Source organism: Taeniopygia guttata, chromosome 3, assembly GCF_048771995.1.
Source record: "Taeniopygia guttata chromosome 3, bTaeGut7.mat, whole genome shotgun sequence".
NCBI lineage: Eukaryota > Metazoa > Chordata > Aves > Passeriformes > Estrildidae > Taeniopygia > Taeniopygia guttata.
Window position 1 is genome coordinate 73,983,634 of NC_133027.1, and position 24,697 is coordinate 74,008,330.

Here is a 24,697-nt window from a genome sequence, read left to right on the forward strand (position 1 = left end):
CCATATGAAAGGCATTCTGTGGTATTTGAACAAGGGGTGTCTAATGACAGGAGTAACATGTAGTATATATTTAACCAAAACAAAAAGAAGCAAAGCTACATATTTACACCCAAGTTGAGTCTGAAATTCAGTGTCTTCAACACAGGGTAACATAGGGAGCTTACAGGTTAATGCAATGAAGGACACACCTTTGAACAGTTATACGCTTGTGCTCACACAAATGCATTAACAGAACCCCACACAAACCTCAACAACATGAAGGATTCCACCACCAGTGACATGCGACACAGGATCACCCCAACATCTGCAAATCATTCATCCAATTGCAAAAGTGCTACAATCATCAACTCTACTTCTTCTCTTTATTGCTGTGAACCATGCAAATTGCCATGCAAATTTAAGATGCATTATGTGGTTAGCTGAGAGAAAAAGGAGAAACTTTTTGCTAAGCAGAACTTTCCTTGAAGTAGAGCCAGCAAACCTTAAGAAACATAAAATAACTAACTAAATAAACGCAAGATAATAATAAATACTAATGTGCCTCTTCATCTGACCAAGTGCCATTCTATTGCTGTGCCCCCATTTCCAACATCTCATTGTAAGCATTCATGGAAAGGAAAGTGAAGCAATGCTAAGAAAGCAGTATCACTTGGGAAAAATACAGTTAATTTCTGCAAAGTAAGTAAACAAGTAAAAATATTAATATCAGTAAACCATGTGTAGGTTGAATTACATCACAGTTGTTTAGCTTATAATTTTCTTATTGTCAGAGAACAAGTATAGAAATAGCAAGAGAATGTTTCATAGCAAGGGGAACAAATTGCAGTTTCCTTGTAGTCTATCACTGATGTGAAGGCAGTTAGTCCTTGTATAGAGAGAAACCCAAAGCTAATCACAAGAAATAAATAAATAGAAGGCTAGTAACTTGCAAGAAATCGCAGGTCAGCAATGAATGTGTGTGAAGATACATGGCTTTGTTTCTGGTGTATGCTGTAAGGAATACTTTTTCAGCATTCCATTATATGACTAAACCAGATTGAGTAGTCTATGGTAGTCGTCAGAGTAAATTTCTCCCTGTTCCCTTTTTAAGAGTACCAGAGACCACCACAGTGGAACATGGACTTTAACAGCAAAACTGACTTTCTTCACCTTCAAACTCTTTCAGAGGGTTGAATTTATTTAATTCTACGTGGATGATGGCTTTCAGAGATATTTCAGAGCAAAATGGATGTTTGTAAGCATGAGTACTGTAAAAGGTCCTACTTTTAACATGTATAACCAAGTATTTGTTTGGGAAGTGATGGTGTGCTAACTGGGGAGCATGAACCCTTCCATCTGACTCCTCTAACCGTTTACTGCTAAGCAAGATGAGTTGGATTTTAAGTATTTATCAACAATGTAAGTAACGGCTATATGAGCACACCCAGATAATTAATGTGCTGGGGGAAAATGTGGTCTAAGTGTGAATGTTCTTATGAGGGGAAAAAGAGGCAAAAACATATTAGAGTAAAAAAAGTATGGGAATTATTTGTTCAGCTTTAATCTTCATAATCATTATCAGGCTACAGCTTAATGATGTTCTTTCTCTCAGTTAGAGACACAGCCAGCAGTAGTAGTTTCATGAATTGCCTTCTTTCATCTCATCACTTCATCCTGTGGGACTCATGACTCCATCTGTGGGAGTTTTGAACATATGGAGAGATATCAAACCCCCAGACTCTTCTCTGTGGCCTTTCAAATTTTCTTGCAATCAATTTAAACTCTTCGGTATGGTTTTTTTTTTTGTTTTGTTTTTTTTTTTTTTGTTTTTTTTTTCTTGGCCTGTTGGAGCTTTCTTCCATTCAGTTTCTCTGCCCAGTTGTGCCTCCCAATCTCTCCAGACTCTGTGAATTACATGTTTCAGGGACACACTTTACCATATTTTGCTGTCAGCCAGCCACCTGCTGTACTTATAGAAAAATGGGGGTCAAGGAGAAGAGTTCAGATACCCAGGCCCTCTCTGGAAGGAGAGAGAAAGCATAGCACAGGCACCACCCTTGGTCATGGGACTGCATGTGTGCCAAGAAAAGGGCTCCTCTCCTGTGTTTGCACCTAAAGCCCCTTCAGGATGGGTCCCCCAACAGTCAACACATGCAGCAGTGGGAATAATCCACATTTCACAGTGCAGTCATGTAGGTAAGGCAAGGACACATCATAATTCTGGTGAAACAAAAGTGTGGGTCTCACTTCAATAAACCATTCTTTTTAGACTAAGATCATTCAATCATTTGCTATAGGTTATTGAGCTCTCAGTAAGCATTTGGCATTTTGTTTCACCAAACTAAATCAAAAGAAACTCGGTCCAAGCCTTCAAATGTAGTTTGGCACTACATCTTCCTGAAATGAATGGCATCTGTTCCCCCAAACAACATTTAAAATCCAACTGGACCCTTGGAGTCATAATTTTAGTTATATTCACTTACCCCTCAGCTAAAGCTACTTTCAACTTCAGAATGTTTTACTTCTGAATACGGATTTAATCCAAATATTCTAAAAGCTTTGAGACTGAGTTGGCTTTGAACATATGTAGATACAACAGACCAAATCCCATTCAGAAAGCATGGTATTGGAAATATAATAAAAATTATAATATTACACCCTGTAAGGATAATCTTAGTTGTTTAAAGGTCAGTGCTTTAGTGACTTTTTCCTGTTATAAGTGAAAACATCAATACTTCTGTGATAGAATAGGAAACTATGTAATGAAGTTGAATAAAAGCAGGTCTTTGGTAATAAATCTGTTCTGAATCTGGCAACAAGTTTGGGGTTTTTTTTAACCCAGAGCAGCAACATGGGATTTACAGAGCATTTTCAGTGCTCATTTGCACTGTGCTTGGTAGGGGGAATCTTCCTTTTTGGAGGCTGAAAATACTTGGCTGTTTTAATATGTTCAGCAGCTCACGTGGGGAGAGAATACAAAAATTCTGTAAAATGGTTAAGGACACAGTTTACTGTTTGTAGATGCATATTTATTTTGTCATATGTACTGCAAGAACAGGGAATAAAAAGGGTTTCCAGATCCAAGTTTTTGACCTTGAGTTAAGAGTCTTGGATTCCACTTATGTATGGCTCTTTCCATAACTTACTGCGTGACACCAGTTAAATCATGTAGGAACCAATGAAGCGAAACACTTAAACATGGACTTAGCTTTAAACTCAAAGTCTTCCTGCTGAAAGCACAAGTTTTTGTGTACAGCCCTTTTTTAAGTATAGATGAAGTTTGCAAACAGATGGTAGCAGTATTTCCCTCTTTGACAAGTTTATTGTAAAGGCATACCAATTGGTGCTTGTGCAGTCTATGGCCATTTGTTCTGACAGAATGCATTATCATTTGTATCTGGATATAATTTATACCTGGAAATTACATGGGGAAGGTTTAAAACAAGCCCAAAACACTTCTTCCTCTGAAACAAAGAGCAGAAGACTAAGTACCTGATTATGATACCTGTTTTCATTTGGCACCAGAACTTAAATTAAAGCATATATAAAGCTTTGTCAAAACTACTTCTCTCCCTCATCATAGATGAATTCACTCTCCCTTGTGTATTCTATCCCAGGACTCAAAATCTGCATTTAGCTGGAGTACTTACAACATGCTGTCAGAGGAAGCACTCAGGCGTCTCTCCCTGTCCCGACTAGCTCATTGAAAAAACTCAAAGACTGAGTCACATGCTAATCTGAAGTTACCTGTTTCAGTTTTGGAACCTCAATATAGTGAATTACGAGAATCAAATTCCACCACAGGAATAAAAAAAAAAAAAAAAAGAAAAATCCTTCATGGTTTTTTGACAGCTTTTCTGTAAGAACGTTTATCAGCATCAGGTGATATCCAGGACTGCAGGATAAAACCTGAAGGAACTTATCATGCTCATGCAACTAGATCTATTGCAACTAGTAGGGATGCTTTTGTCAGAAAAGAAAATTAAAAAAAAAAAAAAAGATCAGAATTTCACCCAGTAAAAGTCACAGAATTTGTCTTTTGGATCATGTCAAAACCACAAAGTTTAAATTTTATTCAGAAAAGAAGTAAAAAAAAAAAAATAGCATGTATAGCATATTCTACTTTATTGGGATTTCTTCTAATGTAGGAGAGTTCAAGTCTTCCCCAAAGTCAAGCTAAGTCGGAATGTCCATGATAAAGTACTAGGCAAAACCATGGAAGATTTGGTGGAGATCCATCAAATCACAGTTCTTTCTGAGACAGTGCCATACCAGAATCCTGATATTCGCCAGTGATTTTCAGTAATGTATGTTACCTTGTGTAATGTTTAAATATCCAAAATGAAAAGTCCCTAGGGCTGGTACAGAAGGAAAACAGTAGACTGAAAAAGGCAAAGGGAAGTGCATAAAGAGATAAGTTAAGGACCTGTGCTCATGTCTGATGTGCTGATCTGAAGCAGTGAAAGGTGAATAGAAAACCATCAGTATTATGAGATCTACTGGTACTCCAGTTGTGTTCCTATATGTTAGCAAATCTGACTTCACAATCTCTCTAATTACCATTGTTCACTTTCCCTTTGTACCAAAAATTCAGGTAACTTGAGAAACGTGAATGTCATTCCAGTGTTTGCATGTGTACATTGGCTCACTGTGCAGAGCAGAGTGTGTATTTGTTTCTTTGACACTTTCCATCAGGAATCTTGGAAATAAGATGTTTACCTCTTCCAAGGTGGCCAGGGGGAAAGTGAGCAAGTAAACATTTTCATGGTTGTGGAAAGACTACAATCAAAACTGTCTTCTCAAAAGTCATCATCCTATATACAAACCACTCAGCTCAAAACAATATGCTATCGATCCTTCATTCCTATAACACTCACAGAAATGGAAAGATTTGTTTTGAGGCAGCTGGTTAAAAGCTGACACAATAAAATTTGTCTCTAATTTATTGTTACTTTATTGACTTAAAAATTTCTATTGTAAAAAGGCTTTCCATCTTCTTGGTCTCTTAAACACTTTGCTGCATTCTCTTCTCCAGCTGTAATCCCAGAGCAGCTTCCTGATGAAAAGTATCCCAGCACAGTTCGATCAAGTGAAAAACACACCACCACAGCTACATATATAGATATAAAGACTAAGTCTTAATATAGCAGTAGAATGAGTAAACCCACTAGAATTTGAGGTTTTGTGAACATCATTAGCTATTTTTTTTAAATTCTTGAGGTTTTGCAAAACTGAAAACCAAATGTCCTAGGAAGACAAAAAAGCCCTCTCCCTCCTATCTTGGCTCAGTCCCCTGGATCCTGTGAGAAAGGGGAAGGCTCCTTGGCTTCTGCTACCCTGCAAGGCCAAGGCCAGCCAAGTTGGAAGGAGTTTCCATGGCAAAAGGAAAGGGAGCAGTGCTTGCATTGGCATTTTTCTGCTGTAGTGACAGATTGAGCCTTTTGAAGTCTTCTGAGCTCTGAAATATCAGCACCTTTTTCTACTGGAATTTCAAATTGTCATGGGCAAAGTTAATGACTTCCTGTGCTGCTGTTTTGTTTTGTTTTTTGAGCGGGGGAGGAGGGATTTGTTTTGGTTTTGTTTGGGAATTTTTAGCTTTTTTGTTGTTAAGATTCATGAAGTTTGTCTACCTATCCATTTAAGAGGGATACATTTCTTGGATTCTGTGGGCAACTGAGCCAAATTCATGCCTCTTCACACCAGCTGCAGGACCATTTCAGAGATATTTTATAACCCCATGGTTGCAGATCATGGTCTTCTCATTTGATGTCTGAAATGTCATGGCGGGTTCTGTGTGTAGACCTACTACAGGGATCCATCCTCCTGTGGAGTGTGATGCCAGAAGCTAAGCTGGCTGCTCCTCAGTATGTTGACCTTTAAAATTCAATGGTTGTGACCGGAGTCTTTGCTTGTGGATAGTTCCCAGTTCTCCTGACGTGCCTAGGATCAGCCTAAGAGTGAGGTTTCTTTCACCAGCCCTGGGCCAAGGCTCCTTCCTCAAGGAGCACCTCTCAGTAAGCCCTCAACACCTTCCATGGAATGAAAGGGGACGGTGCTTCTTGCGCAGAAGAGCGAGACCGAGGTGCTTGGGCTCACTTGAGGAGCAGCTGGCTGACATCCAGCGAGCACTCTGCCAGCTGACCGGGGGACGAGGCAAGTCTCGGCTTTGGGCTCTTGTACAATTTAAAAAATAAAAAGGATAAAACTGAGCCCTCGAGAAGGCCGGATTTTGCCGCGGTGGCGGCAGGAGCACCGAGCATTCAAGCGGCAAGTGCCGCCGGGAGAGCCGGGCCGGCCGGAGGGACCGAGGACGCACATCCCGCCCGCGGGAACCGGCGAGTTCGAACCGCGCTGCCGCCCCGCCGCGGGGCCTGGCGCCGCCTCCCGGGGGCTCCGCCGCGCTCGGCCCCGCCACACCGCCGGCAGCGCCCCCGCCCGCCCCTCCGCGCCGCTCCCTCCCCGGGGCGGCCGCTGCCGGCCTGCCCGGCCCCCGCTCCGCCCCTGCACCGCCCGCCGGGGGCGGGCCCGGGCGGCGATGGCCCCGCAGGTAGGCGATGTGGGGAGGGGGCGGCGGGGTTTGTGTCACCGCCGCGGAGGGGCGAGCCGGGGGCGCGCCCCGGCGCCGCTGATTGACAGCGGGGCCCGGCCCGCAGCCCATAAAGGCGCGGGGCGCGGGGCTGTGGAGGGACTTGCGACGGCGTCGGCAGCAGCGCGGCTCGCCACGCTCCCCTCCCGACCCGCAGAGCCCCAGCGCGCCGTCGGCTCCCCGATGCCAGGTGAGGCGCCAGGCGGGCGGTGCCGTGCCCCCCCAAGCCCGCTCTGCGGGCGGAGGAGGCTGTCAGCCCGCTCGGAGCTCGCCCTGGGCAGTCGCCCCGCTGTCCACCCCGCGGGATCTCGGGCTGCGGGGTGAGGGGAGCAGCCGCGGGGCAGGAGGGTCTGGGGCACCCGGCAGGGTCTGTCCCGCCGGGAGCCGCTGGGTTCGAGAGGTGAGAGAGGCATCCTGACGGGCTGCCGGTAGTTGGCCGTCGCGGTGGTACCCTGGAGCTGCCAGGTAATAGGAATTCCGTGTAAAATATAGAAAACGTAGACAGGAAGCGCTGGCGGCATCCCTGAATCCTTGCAAAATGTGTGGAGTTGGCAGTGCTGAAGTTATTTGGCTGTATCCAGAGAACTGGATTGCTGCGCATTCCGGGGAATGCTTCTGCTCCATTCATTGTGAGCTGAGACACATATGGAGATGCAATTATGTGGTTTATAACTGCACAGTGCTACAGGGCAAACCCGGCATCACGTTAAGAGTCACTTTATCCAGCTTTGGTTTGGTACAGAGGATTGTGTATATTTATATATATATATATGGAAGAGAGTGTTCTTACCGTGGTACTGAAAAGTGCCCCTATTACTCAGAATCATCATCCAGTTTAGATCCCATTATCCTACAAGGATTTTTGTCTGAATATTTTGCTCCAAAGTAAAGATATGCTAGCAATAAGCTGTAGTGTCATATGGCCAGCTACTGAAATTTCATTAAGAAAATAGTAATGTATATTTTCTGTATGCATTTCCTTTTTATTAAGGATATTTACATTTTCATAATTCCTCTTCCCTTCACCTGATGTCACATTTTACTTCTGCCATCAAGAATAGAACCAGAATAAGCGTTACAAGGATTAGTCAAAATAAAAATTCTGATTTTATATATGTAGTTGCTGGTTTTGGCATTTCATGAGGAAAATTGCACTCTTTATAGTTATAGTTATTGTAGAAATATGATTTCCCTAAAACTTACTACTTTTTGGTTTATTCATAGGAGTTATGCTGAAGAGGAGAGGGTTGTTGTGGCTTACTGTCTTGATAACCCTGTGGGTTTCCTCAAATGCTCAGGGTAAGTTTAGACACTTCTTAACTGAATATAGACTAACTGCCAAAGTTAAAAGTTGTAAAGTGTTGGCTTACCTGAACTACAGTGGGCAAATTATAAAGGATTGTTTCAGAAGTGCCTGGGGTATTTTTGGTAGATATACCTTGCCAGTGCTAAATTATGATTTCTCATGTTATACTTTTCTGTGTGGTGGAAATGTATGGTGAAAGTAACATAAACAGAATCACTGTGTGAGATTAACTTTTTAAAAAGATAGCGGTAGAGAAATAGACATCTATGGACCAATATAACTAGAATACAAATTGGCACAGTGCCTGACCCTCATTTACATCAGATTTCTTGGTTACAGTCTTTAAAAAGCAAATATCTTTTTATTTGGTCATTGTGTAAGCACATGGCTTCTCATAATTTGATTTTCCATTATCTGGTATTCAAAATATAGAAATTGCCTCAAATTCCTTATCCATTCATATATAAAAAAAATATTTAATGAATAAATTGCTTCATGCATACATGTGTTGGCGTATACGTTGCCTGCAGAATACACATATATGCAAAAGTATGTACTATATAGTGCTGTAAAATATGAAGCCGTACGTATAAATGTATAATGAAAAGTATTTGTATGCAGAGAAGGAGAGAATTGTTATGTATATTAAAATGTCAGGTAGAAAATACGATTCACTCTCCTTCTTGTAAGAACAGTTCCATTTGTGGAGGCCTGAAAGTACAGAGTTTACTCTGCTGGTCCCTAATGTGTGTCACACAATTGCAGTTACTAAGTGCACTGTACAGTGCTGTTTCTTGTGAGACTTTTTGTAGACACATTGTCACATGCTGTTAACTTTTTCAGATGGTGACAAAGAAGAAGAGACTACCTTTGATTTACTTCAAGTCAGTAACATAAACCGAAAGACAGTTGGAGCAAAGGTGTTCCGGGGCCCAGACCCCACTATGCCAGCATATCGTTTCATTCGGTTTGACCATATACCTCCATGTAAACCGGAGAAGCTAAAAAAGATCCTAAAACTAATCCGGCAGAATGAGGGCTTTATCCTCTCAGCCACCCTGAGGCAAGACAGGCAATCTAGAGGCACAATCCTTGCTTTAGAGGGTCCCGGCATCAGTGAGAGGCAGTTTGAGATCATTTCCAATGGCCGGGCCAACACCCTGGACCTTATCTATTGGGTGGATGGCTTCCAGAACGTGATTTCCCTGGAAGATGTGGACCTTGCTGACTCCCAGTGGAAGAACCTCACCGTGCAGATAACAGGGGAGAACTACAACCTCTATGTTGGCTGTGACCTTATTGACAGCTTCATCCTGGAAGAGCCTTTCTATGAGCAGCTGAAGGCAGAGAGCAGCAGGCTGTACGTGGCAAAAGGGTCTACTCGGGAGAATCATTTCAGGGTAGGTGACCTGCAGAAGCTTGGATCTCTGGTGTGGTAAGAAGGTAGCTGCAAGTAGTTTGGGAAGGTGCAGTGGGCACAGTTTCATTGTCCCAGTGCCTCTGGGATTTGATGGGGTCACAGGTGTTCCCAAGCAGACTTTCTTCAGAGTGTGCTTTTATTAATTGCTGGATCTGTGTTGTGTGATTTTGGGGCTCCTGAAAGCAAGGACAAAGCAAAATCCAGAAAAAGCGTGCAAAACCAATTTTTGGCTTTCCTGTGCAACCATCCCTTTTTTCTTCCAGATGTAAGACTTCTAGAGATGTTGGGTTGTTGTGGTGATTTGTAGAATTTTTGGCAAATTTTCTAAAGTACTGTTTTTACATTGAATTAATCTATTAAAATCATGAAAACATGTCAATATTTATATTTTTCTATTTGAAAAAAGAAGAAAAAGAATTCTTAATGGAGCTGAAGCATGTGGTGTTGGTCCATTCTGTAACAGAACATCCTGTTTTGCCATTTTGAATGTTTCTTTTCAGTTTAAATTTTAAAAGGAAAAAATTTGAGAAAAGAAATGCAACAAAAAGTTTTGATCAGTCCTGTAAATGAGATTATTTTTCTTTTTGTTAAAAACATTTGAGATTAAGCAATTATAAGCTTTTTGGTTTTCCTATCAAATGAAAGCGACCTTCCACCTCATAATCTAGTGAAATGATCTGGCCCAACTGCTTTAAGGCTGGCTTCTTTTCAGTCACAGCTGAAGACAAACTTGAACTCATCGCTCCAAAAATTTCAAAAAGCCCTTTCTTTCTCATCATGTTGTGCCATCTAGTTTTCAGCCAGAGCCTGACATGCTGGAGTTTGGCTCCATGGGATGACCAGTTTTGGCAGGGACTTCAGAAGTTCTTGCCCACAGCCTCTTCATTCCTGCCTCCATGATTATGATTATGTTACTCCATCAGTAGTGCTCATACAACTGGTTCTGAAGCTGTACTGTTAAGTGGCTCACTGGAACAATCTGATTTTTAATTGATTTTTTTTCTTTGAGTTTTTTTTTTTCCCCAAGGGAAATAGATACCAGTCTGGTTATAGAGTGCTGTCTCAAGAGTATGGTCAGCCCAATTGAGGAGGCTGTGAACTATGGTGCATGGGAATGACTGGCCAAAGATGGAAGTGTGATGGTGCAGAAAAGTTGCCTTTGACTCTATGACAAATCTAAAATTCACGGTGAAAATGGAGATTTGAGCTTGCAGCAGATTAATATCTTTTATTATTACATATTTCAGAACATACCTAGCTTTGCAGCTTATAATACTAAAATTGTATATAACAAAGCTATAACCACTTTTTATTTTTTCTGTGTCAGGTTTAATGCCTTGTAGATTGTTTATGTATTTGCTTATGTCTGAATCCAGTCAGTAGCATGGAATTGAGACAGATCAGTTATTAGTTACTCAAAATTAGATCTTACTGCTTTTAATTGCTTTTTAAAATTATTATTACAGGGTCTTTTGCAAAATATTCAGTTAATCTTTGATACTTCAATAGAGGATGTTCTGCGTAAGAAAGGATGCCAGAGAAGCCAGTCAAGTAAGGCTTTTGTTATCTTGTTAATACTGTTCAGTTGAATCTGAAAATTAGAAATGCCAGTTGTGAAATATTATCCTAAAACCAGGCAACAGATCCCATTGAAATAAAAAGGAGCATAAGTTGCTTTTTGGTGGTAGTGGGAACTTTTATGTTTATATGATGTCATTTCTATTCTCTAGCCTATTATTTTAGTTCAGTTATTTAGGTTTATAACTCTTAACCTGTTTTTAAGTTGGGAAAAAATGTGCAATAAATTAGTAGAAATTAAAGGGAAAAAGCATAGATAGAAAAATATATATTTTCTTACATGAGTTTCCTGCAATTCTTTGCACACAAGGCAAGTAGTGTTGCTTCTGAATTCTTTTGTCAATGGGTCCACAAACTCGTCTACAATTCTTAGTGACACTGAATTCCTTGGCAATATCTTTGACTGAAAGAGGCTTTGGGTTTGACTTCCAAAGTATTGTTAATCAAAACAGCCTGAGGAAAATAAGAATTCAAAGGAAGATACATGGAAGGCATGTATGTTATGGGCTGACGTGTTCTTGTTAGTCCAGTTAGTGCTTACCCTGCCAGGAGGGGAGCACTCTGTGTGTAGTGGATTCCCCATTAAAGAATTAGGATTATTTGTCAAATATGTGCTAAGGTTTTATACTCAAGCTTATAGGAGGTGCTGACTGTTTTACCTCCCAGCGCTTGTAGATGACAAAGAGCTCAGTCAAGAGTCAGAGCCAGCTCAATCTGTCAGAACAATGTTATGGGTGCACAAGACAGGACTTCAGAGTTTTGTTTGAAACTCCTGTCACCTGAAATGCCATTATTTCTGTTACTTTGCTAAATTATGTGGTATATAGAAAATCAGTTAAGCAGATTGAACTTAATTTTTTCCTTGTTTATGCAAAACGCAGAAATTAAACAATAGCATATCTTGACTTCTTCAAATATTTTGAAATATCACCAAGTAGAAATGGAATGTTACTGTACCTCTACTATGAAGAGGAAACCAATGGCAGCCTGAAGGAATAATTGAATTCTTCATGCTAATACATACCTTAGGAAGAATTCTTGTACAGCTGTAAGTGCTGATAACCAACAGATAATATTTTCTTAATGAATTTTTATCACATCTGTCAATTGCCAAATATTGCCAGATTTTCAGTTCTATAAATTATACAGATTTGGGGTTTTTGTTTTATCCTTACTGGGAATTATTTAGCAAATAATTCAATTCACAGTATTTCTGCTTTTACTTTGCAACACCAAGAGAACACTACAAGATGAAAATTTCTTGTGCAATAACAGAAAAGAACTAATAGCACAGTGAGGCCATCAAAATTACTTGAGAGATTTTTATGTGCATGTCAGTCTGATGTTGCCTATCCAGATTTATTACATGCTCATGGGATGGGTCAGGTTGAAAAGGATCACAGGGCGTCATCAGTGTAACCTCCCTGCTCAAGGAGGGTCATCCAAGAGCATATGGCACAGGGTTGTGTCCAGATGACTCTTGAAAATCTCAGGTGAGGGAGACTCTACAACCTCTCTGGACAATCTGCTCCAGTGCTTGGTCTCCCACACAGTAAAGAAGTTCTTCCTCATATCCAGGTGGAACTTCCTGTGCATCAGTATCTGCCCATTGCCTCTTGTCCTATTGCTTGGCACCACTGAACAGAGTCTGGCTCCCTCCCCTTTAGATATTTATATACACCTTGATGAGGTCCCCTTTCAGTTGTCTCTCCTTGAGGCTGAACAAGCCCAGCTCCACCTTTCCTCATAAGAGGGAGGTTCCAATCCCTTAATTAACTTTGTAACTTTGAGGTTACATGGTTGAGGCTAGTCCAGGAGCTCCATATCTTTCTCATACTGAGGAGCCTAGCATTGGACACAGCACTCCAGATATGGCTGAGGATGAGGAGAGGGGTGGAATGGTTCTTCTCTGCCCATTTCTCCAGCCTGTTGAGGTCCTTCTGAAAGTCTGCACAGCCCTCTGGGGTATTGGTCATTCCTCCCAGCTTTGTGTCATCTGTGAACTTGCTGAGGAAGCATCTTCCCGTGCATCCAAGTCACTGATGGATGGTTTAAACAATACTGGGCCCAGTATTGAAACTTGGATGATGCTGCTAATGACAATTACCACAGTTGAAAAGCTATGAATGATGCTATGGTCCAGAAGATATTTTCCCATTTTGATGGCAGACTCGTTGAGCTGAAATACAGGCACTGAAATGACATATTTGTGTTAATGTCTCATGACAGCAAGGCTGATGTTACCAATGAAGTTCCTTCAGCCTTAAGGACACAAAAGGAGACAGAACTATGTTTTTCCAATGTATTTTTAAGCCTAATGTTGGAATGTGATATATGGTGAAATGGTGGCTGGGGATTGCTGTTTGGTTGAGAGTAGGAAAGTATGTCTGTAGTTTGATGGCTGCTAATCCTTTAGGCAGGATTTATATACTGCACTGGATAGGAAAGATGAAAAAAACACACCTAAATATGAACATCAATAAAATCCCTTCTTGAGTTATATCAACAGAATGATATTTGCATATGTGAGAGGATGCACATTTTGCTCTTCTGGTTTCTCATTTTAATCATCTGGTCCTTAGGAAATTAGCAGGAAGCCAGCAGCAGAGAACTGATTTCCCAGTGATCCCCAGGCATCTTCTTTCAGTCACTGCCAAGTACCAGTAGGAAGTGAGGATTTAGTTCTTCTAACATAGTTTTGGTTTACGTTTCCTGCTGAGATTGCAACTTTATTAATGTCCTCAGAATGTTCCGGTCAAGGCACACTCCATGTTGGCTTGAAAAATATGAAGTTAATGATCTGAGAAGTGCTGTGGGGGGATATGAGAAATCTAGTGTTCCAATGTGGTAGGAAAATTGCATTCTTTCCAGGGAATCAAAAAGCAGCTGAAATAAATTGTTATGACACAGAGTTCTGATCTGCTATGTGGTTTTCTCCCATACTGTAAATGAAGCTGGACAATTGCTTCAACTTTGGAAAACTGAGAACAATTTTTTGTAGACCTTGGCTAGTGGCAGATGTTTCATAGCTAATTTAAAAGCACATCAAGTCAATAATTTTAAGTTTGGTTAAGAAGTAGTCACTTAATGTCATATTGTGGGTTGGTTCTTTGTTCTTCTATTTTTAGCCTTCCAAATGAATAAAGAATACTTTGCTCCTGTTTTCATTTCCGTTTTTATTTATATGTAACACTTCAGTATGGTAAAGAATCAAATCAAGCCCTTAAATTTTCTGAAGATTTTCCACCTTTGGTGATTTGTCAACATTGAGTGATATTGGGGTTTTGACACAAATGTTTTATCGCACATGTTCCTGTGCTGATTTCTTCTTTTTATATTGCTATATCCTTTGCTTGTCTTCTCTCTTTGGTAACCTTGAGCTATTCCAACGTCACTAAATCTGTTAAATAAGTCTTTATTAAGAGAGGGAGGTGTGGATTGCTGTATAGCTGTTACCAACTTTGAGTTTCTCAGGGAGTCATTAGAGAAATTGTCCATGGAATCCATAAGACATTTACCTGATGGAGATTCAAATGCTTAACAGAACACAGACTGTTTTATTTAGTTATCTATGTGTTTTTTTATTAATTAAAATAATGCATTCTCTTATTTTTCAGGAATTTACTGTAGACAGGGATGTCTTTTAAAATTATAATAAAACATGTCCAGTTCTCTCTGTCTAATGCATACAAAGTTCTGTTTTAATTACAATTTGCCTTTTGGAGGTGTTTTTGGAATGACAAATTAAATAATCTGTCTGATCTTCAATTGACCTCCATTTCATTTCAGAATGAAACTGTTTTAGTATCAGCTCTTCTGAGCTTAACACTGGCAGTGCAATACAGAGCAGCCCAATCTGATATACATTGAATAATGGTCCAAATTTGACCCAACCATGGAATTTATGGAAGAACAAGGACAGTTACTTTCTGCAAGGAAACTTTCCCCTGCCTTTTTCTCTGCCTTGAGGAAATGTGATAGGTGATGAAAAAATCTGAAACCTTTTATGTCTGAGTGGATAAAATAGGTTTGCTTTTTTGATACTGTGTCGTTTTGTTAGCCTTCTTCATAAATGAATGTGTTGCAGTGCCAACAATTTTAAAGTGAGGCCATGAGACACAGCTTGGCTCTTAATTTTGAAAAGGGAAAGCCTATAATTGGAGCCAGCTGACATCTAACCCCTTTTTTATTCATGGGTATAATAAGCATGAAGCTGTGCCGAAATAGATGTGTTTAAACCTTACCTATGGGTGCCAGTCTGTGATTTCAGCAGAATCTGTAATCTGTGGAAGAGCTTTGTATATGCTGCTCTTCTCTTTCATTCTCTTGCTACCAGCTGAAGTGAACACCATCAATGAGAGCACTGAAATCCTTCACTTGAGCCCTGCAGTCACAACTGAGTACGTGGGTGAGAAACCAGAGAAGGCAGAGTTCTGTGACCGCTCCTGTGAAGAGCTGGGATCAATGTTCACAGAGCTCACTGGCCTGCGCATCGTGGTGAACAACCTGGCTGACAACCTCCAAAAAGTGGTAGGTACCTGCAAGTCTGGAGAACTGTCAGAGGTCTGCTGTGCAGTGCTCTTTCCTTCCTATTTTATGCTGGGGTATTTTATAGAGATTTTTGTATTGCATATGAACACCTGTTAGTATATCTACATAATGTAAAGATGTCCTCTTTTCATTGACACTAGTTTGGTAGTTCTTGAGTACAACACTTTAGTCAAGGCTTGGTTTAAAAGAGCACACCGACACATGCACTCGTACACAGGGGAAATCCTTCTGAAGGCTTGGAAATTGAAAGCTAGCAATCTCAACCTTGCTTGCATACTGTTAAAGCCTTTTTACTATGTTTACATCATTTATGAATACCTCTAAGTGTCTACATGGGGAACCTAAACTGCAAGTAAATGTATGGGATTTTTATAGTTGAAGTATAATGGTGATGTTTTACTGAAGTCTGCCCCTCTTATTCTGAATCAGCTAATTATTTCTAAAGGCATTTTCTTTGTATGCCATATGTGTCAGGACTAAAGTCTTCTCACCTGAAGTGAAGCTGTAGTAGAGGAAAACAAAAAGATGAAGAGCAGATTTCCCTTAGTATTGTGTCTCTGTGTTTGTACCATTGCTAGAAGAATTGCTATGCAGGACTGCAATACTTAAGATCATCTTCCTTATGAACATAAAAATAAAATTTTTGATGGAAGAATTTTGTCCGGTTGTAGCTCAGTTTTGTCTATTTAAAACAGTTTGCTTATGAAATACACAGTTTTTTTTTCATTAAATTCATCTTTTAGTCTGAAGAGAACCAAATTATGTGGGAACTGATTGGGCCTAACAAAACAATGAAGAACCAACCTGTTTGCTGGCAGGATGGCCGTGTCTTTGCAGATAATGAAAGCTGGATTGTGGATAGCTGCACCAAGTGCATTTGCCAGGTAAGGTTTTGGAAATATTCTTCTCTGCAGAAATGGAGTTCCAGTTCAACTGTCCACATCAGGTAGGTCATATTTACTTAGAGCTTGGCTGGACTTAATGACATTTCTAAAAAGGAAGTCCCTATGTCCATGATAGAACAAATCAAAACATTTCCACATGAAACTTCCCCAGATGCCTACCTTCATTTACTTCTCTGTGAGCATAAATTACTAAATTGATTTCTTTGCCTTTAGGATTCCAAAATTGTGTGCAATCAAATCACCTGCCCAGCAGTTTCCTGTGCTGATCCAGTTTTTGTTGAAGGTGAATGCTGTCCAGTCTGCTCTCATTGTGAGTATTTAGCTGAGGAGAAATATAGATAGTCTTTGGTATTATTCAAAATCACTACTAGTGTTTTTGAAAGCTCAAAACAAGTAAGATGTCAAGGCAGGTAAGGTCAAATATAAAACTGTATGTATACAAAGATCATAAAAAATAACTTGGGGCTTGAAGTTACCCTTAGAAGGATTCCGTCTGTCTTCATTGATTATATTGGTTACTTAGAATTAAGGTGATAACCTGCTTAGCTATCTTGGGCATAAAATGTTAAATGCATGTTTCTCCCCAGTCATGTTTCACATTTTTTTTCCCATTCAGAGCACAGGGTGTATTCTTACAATGTGCTCTTGATCATGTTCACCATTATGCAGCTTTCAAAGCTGGGGCCACATATCACACTGATCTCTATTCTGAAACCAAAGGCAGTTTGGACTCAGGTTTTGGCTCAGTTCATTCTAGAGACAAGATGTTCTTCCTTCAAAGATCAGTGCTTCTTGCTTCAAAGATCAGTGTGCAAACACACTGCACACAAGTTCATGAAGATCCAGGATTCTTATCTCAACTAACCCCTCATTATATTACACCATAATTCTGTACCATCAGTGGCAGCTTGGTAAAGTAAAATTAGAAAAGGAGATTTCTAAATGTTAAAGTACATATTCTGCAGAAAAAGAGAAGAGAATATCTTCTAAGTAGGATAATAGAGCAACTTCCAAAGCTAAGCACTTTTTCTTACCTCTTGCTCTGCAGCTGATGACAGTGAGGAGGGCTGGTCACCGTGGTCAGACTGGACAAAGTGCTCAGTTACCTGTGGCTCTGGGACACAGATGCGAGGAAGGTCATGTGATGTCACCAGGAGTGCTTGTACAGGCCCACACATCCAAACAAGGATGTGCAGCTTTAAGAAATGCGATCATCGCAGTAAGTAATGCATTTCTTCCTTTTTAAAAGCTTCTTTTGACATCTCAAAGCAAAACAAAGTTTAGTCAGGACAGTATGTACCTGAGAAATCCTATATGCACAATTAAAGTAGCTGTCATTAGAGTCTTTGGCAATTTTCCCCTTTCAAATATTTCTCCCTTTCCTGACAGCTTAATAGGTATGTACATTCTGGGCTTAGCTATGTTAAAAAAAAAGATGAGTGATCCTTTCTTTAACATTATGACTAGAGTATTTTGTTTGAACTCAGTTTGGATATTACACTTGGTTTGTAAACATAATATTCAAGGCTGCGTTTGCATCTGCCATTCAGTGATTGTTGTCCCATTCCATTAACTTAGCTATGTTTAGGAATACAGTAATCATGGAAGATTTCTGATAAATATCAAAATACTTTATTATTTAAGGCACTTACAAGGATGATATTCCAGAAATATAGTAGTTAATGTTATTGGACGTACCTGTGATAGCCAGGCTAATATAATACCTAAGGCAATATCTAGCAGCTGAGGCTGCTAGATGTCCAAATGTACATTTTGAACAAGTGTTTGTTTCATTGGAAAAAATTATTTTTAAGTAAAATATCTGACATAATTAGTCATATGTTGGTTACTGAAATCCCTAAGAAAGTTGTTCTTGAGTACCTGAGCTGGCATGCTGGGCTTTGGAAGTGAAATAGTGGGAAAGAGATGGGACATTAATCAGATGCAGTGAGAGGCTTATTAGAAGGCTAACCTCACAAGTGAGTTTGTGTTACTGCTGCAGGTGGACTGTTTGCTTGATATGTCCTCTTTTCTCTGGCAGTACGTCAAGATGGTGGCTGGAGTCACTGGTCTCCCTGGTCCTCCTGTTCAGTTACCTGTGGAGTGGGAAATATCACCCGCATCCGCCTCTGCAATTCTCCTATTCCCCAGATGGGTGGGAAAAACTGTGTGGGAAATGGGCGTGAAACGGAGAAGTGTGAGAAGGTTCCATGTCCAGGTATGTCTGTGGTCTTGAATCAAAAGTAATACGATATTCCATCTGGATTTCTTCTCTTTATTCAGATCTAAATGGCAGTGAATTTCAATGATGGAAGACACAATTTTATTTTACGAGTGAAATAACATACAAGAGTGTTTTGAAAATGAAGACAACAATGCAGTCAGAGGTTTTGTAAACCTTGCAAATTATAATTCGGCTTTAAATATTAAGAGTTTGAGAAATTTCCATTTTAGTGATGTGTCTCTGCATATCAAAAATAAACACTCTGTACTTGTTAGGAATAGATATACAATCCCCCAATAGTCAGATTTCTTTGATATTTGTGCACACATTTTTTACACATTCAACACAATTGCTATTATAATTCTTTCTTATTTGTCTACACTTATAAACCTTTTTTAGACTTTTCATTCCATACACTTTCCTTTTCCTTTAATATAATTTTTCCTCCTTTTTTTCTCTTTGCATATCTAATGGGCATGGCTTGCTCTTTTGAATTATTGGCCAAAAAATGCCTAGGAAACAGTTGGGTATTTTTCATTGGTTTATTTCTGAAATATTGCTATCTCAGTGCAAACATCTGCCATCATCTTTCTGCATACATAGTGAGGAACTGTCTCTAGTCAGGGATCTGATGAAGGGTTGTTGTCATTGGCACCAGATGTCTCCACTTTATTGCCTGTGATTCTCTGCTCTTTTACATATTTTAGTGAATGGCCAGTGGGGTCCTTGGTCTCCATGGTCTGCCTGCACTGTCACCTGTGGAGGAGGAATTCGTGAGAGGTCTCGGCTCTGTAACAGTCCAGAGCCACAGTATGGAGGAAAGCCCTGTGTGGGAGATACCAAGCAACATGATATGTGCAATAAGAAGGACTGCCCGATTGGTTGGTGTTCATTCTGTACTCAGTCTGAGTAACTATTATTGCTGTTATCTCTTTATTGGGTAATTATGAAGTCACACTACAGGAATCTGCTAATTATACCTTTGTTTCAGTAGAGGACATTTAACTATTTTGAGTGCTATTTAGTGGGATTTTTTAATATATCTGCAATACCAGCTTTCTTGAAGAAGGATGCCTTTCTTAAATAGGGATTGAATATGCTGTAATGTATTCAACTGGGTGTAGCAATCTAATTTTTTCATATTAAATCAATAGTGATTAGTCTTAAATGCACTTAATTACCCTAATTTCAGGGGTTTCATAAGAGTCCATTGCATCAAGTGTGATTTAAGCTACTGATCTGGGAGTACCTGTTTCTTAAATGAAGTTTTACATGCCTTTTGTGCTCCTTACTTAATTTTCAGTTTTGTGTGTCTTTGCCAGATGGGTGTTTGTCAAATCCTTGCTTTCCTGGAGCAGAATGCAACAGCTACCCAGATGGGTCTTGGTCATGTGGGGCATGCCCAGCAGGATACCTTGGCAATGGTACCTTCTGCGAGGATCTTGATGAGGTATTGGCTTTGTTTCCATTAACATCAGGAAATCACCATGAAAAATTCATTATTTGGGAATTACACAGCCATCTAATTGATTGCTCTTTTTTTTTCTTTCTTAACCTGCAGTGTATAGCTGTGTCAGATGTTTGCTTTAAAGTGAATCAGGTCCATCGCTGTGTGAACACAAATCCGGGTTTCCACTGCTTGCCGTGTCCTCCACGCTATAAAGGAAGTCAGCCCTATGGAGTAGGGCTTGAAGTTGCCAAGACAGAGAAGCAAGTAAGTGATATCAAAGGGAATTTGATGGCTTTGAGTAATTCTCATCTGAAATATCTTTGAATGATGGCATAAGATAAACTTTGGTACCAAACAAAAATAGCTTGAAATGATTGTTGTTTCGGTGTATTTTTGGTTTCAGTAACAAAACACTGAATTTGGGATTGGGTTTTTTAAGGGTTTGATTTTTGTTTAGGCATCTTCACAGTTGTACCAAATGAGCCTAAAATCCCAGGAGCAAACATTTCCCTGCTTTGCATTCCTTTCCCTGAGGTTAACATACCTGCTCTGGAGAGTGGAAACTGAAGAATTAGGATTTTTTTTTTTTCATAAATATGATGCTGTTAATATCAGTGGTACCAGACACATGTCTGAAGTTCTCACTCCCTAAATTCCGCTGGGCCAAAGCTTATCAGTGGTGAAGGACAGCAGGAAGTAGAAGTGAGGTTGAAGACTACAGTCTTTCCTAGAAAAGACAAAAATGTTAGAGTGGAAGTCATGGTTGGCCTTCTTCTCTTTGTTGCTGTTGAATCAATCTGGTGATTAGCTCAGCTTGTGAACTCTACTTGTCAACCATCTGTGTAAGATTCTAAAATACTGTCAATGACAAATAGAGTGATAAGGAAGAGATAACAAAACCCTATGTGAGGTGAACACAAGAATTCCTTAGGGTCTCTTTGATTTAAGAAGATAAGATCGTCCTTTTATACTGTCAGGCAAAGCACTAAAGAAAAGAGGTGAGTACAATCTCCTTTCTGTTGCAGTTAATTTCTGGGTTTTAATGACATCTGGAAGAATGCTAGATGCAGTTTGAAATTGTTAACCGCTTTAATTGCTCTTTAAATAATGTCCAATTTTTCCTGTGGTTTGTTTCAATTATTTTCATTGTACATATTTGTTGGAGTTGTGAACTGAGAGAGCAGTATAATTTATTAACCACAATCTCAAAACAAAGTTCCTGTCTTCAGACCTCTAAATAACTGGTCTGATTTTGAGGAAGCTGAGGCACACACAGCTGGCTGTGATTATCAGGTTTCAGTGAATATGCTCCATCATTTATAGGTCTGTGAACCTGAGAATCCGTGCAAGGACAAGACACACAGCTGCCACAAGTCTGCAGAGTGCATCTATCTGGGCCATTTCAGTGATCCAATGTACAAATGTGAATGTAGAACAGGTTATGCTGGTGATGGACGCATCTGTGGTGAGGATTCAGATTTGGATGGCTGGCCTAATAATAACTTGGTCTGTGCTGCTAATGCAACGTACCACTGTGTGAAGGTAGGTGAAAAAGGTTGATAAAATGCTATGTGTTAACAACATTTTCACTTTTTCATAAATAGTTGTGATTAACCCTTTTAATTAATGAAGCTGGTGGGTTTTTTTTCAGTAAGCTTTGACTATTACAGCATGCTCGTTTTCTAGGAGATGCCATGAAATGTGTATTCACTTAATCTGGTAAGATACAGTAAGGGATTCTCAAAATTAAATACAGAGTCCTCTGCCTTGGATTTCTTCCTACTCAGAACACATGGACAATTGGGATGCTTGTAAATGGAGTTAGGACACTGAGCAGGAGTTGCCTAAAGCATGGGTGTGAAGCACAGAGCTGGTGAGAACCAAGTAGGGATCCCAGGGCCCAGGAGAATGTGAAATCCTACCTGCAGGGCTTGTAAAAAGACACTGACAACCATGTAAGGGCTAGAGTTCAAAATGCTGTCTTGTTTTTAAAGAGTTAAGCAGACCACATGCTGTGACAACTGGATTCAGAGCATGAGATAATTTTTAACAGTAGGAGCCTAATGAATATGACTAATTAGCATTCTCCTTATTGTAAAGGCTCACAGGAACAGGATGAGAGATTCAGCCTCTCACCCTTCAGAGATGTGAAATCCTAGCTGTCACCCTCTCAAGGGGAGTCACCTGACCTGCCTGCCACCATTCGCTCTACACATGGCAAATGGGACCTATCCAATCTTGCAGTGCAGCTGTGCTGTTGTAGTGAACAATGAAATGTTATTACACCAATGAGAAAAATTAGCATCAGGGTTCCTAAACATGGTGGCATGTCAGTTTAATATGGTGTGTCCATGTGGTATATTCCCTGAGACCTGGTTCTGTGCTCATCTGAAGGGCACGGTAAGTCTTTCTTGATTTCATGGCCTGAGCTTCCTTCCAGTTGGAATTGCTCAAAAATGGTGAGCTTCCTTGTAGGCCTTACCCTGATGCTGTACAAAACCAGGCTGAAAGTTGTTCCACCAGTTTAACAATGGCCCAAATAGCTAAAGGAGCAAAGGCACCCCCTGACAGGCAGTCTCCTGGATCCTAGTTCTGAGTGGTGGCCTTGCTGATGGCTGAATTATAGGCACAATACAGAGGGGCATACACTGATTGCAGCAGCAAATGGGATGGAGGAGTTTTGTCAGAGCAGAAGGCATGTGCAGGTGTTCAGTTTTAAGCATCTACCTGTGGGACCACTGACAGAACTGGATTACCTGTGTATGTTCACCAGGAAGACACTCAAGTATTTTGCTAGTCAGTAATGGCTCTAAGGGCAAGATTTTATCTTCTGAGGTCTTTGAGGGTTTCTTTTCCCAGATCTGAAACATTTTTGCTGCTCCATGTTAAAGTGATCTGCCAATAAATCTTCTTGAAGTTCTAGCAAAAAATTTCTGCTTAAAAAAAAAGAAGAAAGAAATACAAAAATGACTGAGCTCTAGACTACTATAGTGGTTAAAACAAATACAGACCAAGAGACTAGGAAAGTTTGAAATCAGGCTTTTTGAGAGAATAAGTCACTCGTGTGCATCTGGGCTCTATCAGCCCAGATATGAATGGGAATTTCAGATATGAATGGAAATTTGGGCCTCAAATGTTGGTCTTCCTCACTGTAATTGATGTCTGTTCATTGTAGATTCAGCCAACTTAGCTGTTGCACTTCATATATATTTCTTTCAGTTCCTGTCATCAGAATTTGCACGTGTTCACTCTTAATGTAACACAAAGCATTCCTTTTGGTTAAATACAATATGCTGAATGCATTCAGAAAAAACTGTTTCCAAAGATTGTTTAATATTTTGTGTAATATGTGTTGATCTAATAGACACAGGTACTTCATTTAAGTACGCTCCACCTGCCAAAAAAACAAAAAAGGCTTAAAAATACCACAAATTTGCAGACCCTTGTATTCTTTATAAAATCTCCTAGCTGAGATTTTAAAAAACTTCTTTCCTTGAGCTGATAATGATTTAAAATTAAATTACTCTTGTAGCTATCTTCTTTCATGATTTCAAAATTTTTTTTGTATTACTGGTAACCAGTGTTGAGGTGGACAGTCAAGACTCTTCACAGGTATTTGATAAAAATGTTGGGGATTTGATATTTATCACAATATTTCCAGTACTCTTTTTCTTAAATTATCTGTACTGTTAGAACCACTGAGATTGAAAACATTCTCATTATTTAGAGTATGTGTTACAAAAGAGATATTTGTGCACTCTGTTTTGTCAGATTCAGTTTTGTGTGAAGTAGATCTGGAATGTGAATAAAAATGAGAATAACAGAGTATGTTTTCATAGATGTATTTATTCATAGCAAGTGGTAGAGTTGCAATAAATTTTAGCTGATTTTAGTATTTTAAAAAGGGGGATATTAAAAGGTTGGCAAGCTATTTTACTTATTTTTCAGTGTAACTTAAGATGTGTTTATATAAAATAATTCTTTACAAAGTTGTGATGCAAAACACAGATCTGATTGATTCTTATTTTTAAAGCCACATGAGTGCAAAGGTACTGTTTTGCAGAACAGTATAAGACACTTTTTTCAAAATCCTTTCTTAGAATGTTCCCCTTCATTGATGTGTAGTACTTTCCATTGCTGTGTAGTAAATTTCCATATGAACAGCTGTTTCTGAAGCTCTTCTCTTGGCTTGGTTTTTTTATTTTTCTGGCAACAAAACCTGGTGATTTTTTATGTGATCTTCAAATATATCTCATGAATTGTCTACAAAAAGTTATTGTAAGAGTGCATGTCTGTGCGTGTGGTGCATTTGTTCTTTGCTAGTTCCCTCTAAAATTTACTAGAAATGTCACACTAATAGCAACTGGGAAATAGAGTGATTTGCAGCTGCATTTCACTTACTTTACAATATGAAAGCAGCAAATGAATGCTACCTTTGCCAACAAAAAAACAGGCACTTTGAAAAGTACTTTGCTGATTGCTCTTGTTTTATAGTCTCTGGTGTACCATATCTACTCTTCTGCCCAAGCAAGTTATCCTGACATAATGTAAACATAATGTATTGATTACTTCTTTTGGCCAGGATAACTGCCCCCTTCTGCCTAACTCTGGCCAAGAAGACTTTGACAAAGATGGCAAAGGAGATGCCTGTGATGAGGATGATGACAATGATGGTGTTGAAGATGACAAAGTAAGATG

At 39.7% G+C, this 24,697-nt stretch overlaps 1 protein-coding gene across 2 annotated transcripts in view; it reads left to right on the forward strand.

The window, feature by feature from the left end:
* The first annotated feature begins 6,450 nt into the window (after positions 1-6,450).
* The window catches only part of THBS2 (thrombospondin 2), a 32,449-nt gene continuing 14,202 nt past the window's right edge, over positions 6,451-24,697 (forward strand). The window contains exons 1-14 of one of the 2 annotated variants that reach the window (XM_012572494.5): positions 6,451-6,526; positions 7,790-7,864; positions 8,715-9,271; positions 10,758-10,842; positions 15,206-15,399; positions 16,164-16,304; positions 16,539-16,635; positions 17,374-17,544; positions 18,367-18,543; positions 19,257-19,430; positions 19,872-19,999; positions 20,111-20,263; positions 21,323-21,541; positions 24,582-24,689. In XM_012572494.5, the coding sequence (XP_012427948.1) occupies positions 7,795-7,864; positions 8,715-9,271; positions 10,758-10,842; positions 15,206-15,399; positions 16,164-16,304; positions 16,539-16,635; positions 17,374-17,544; positions 18,367-18,543; positions 19,257-19,430; positions 19,872-19,999; positions 20,111-20,263; positions 21,323-21,541; positions 24,582-24,689 (2,274 nt within the window). In that variant the 5' untranslated portion in view covers positions 6,451-6,526; positions 7,790-7,794. The other variant, XM_030268343.4, reaches the window with a different exon arrangement.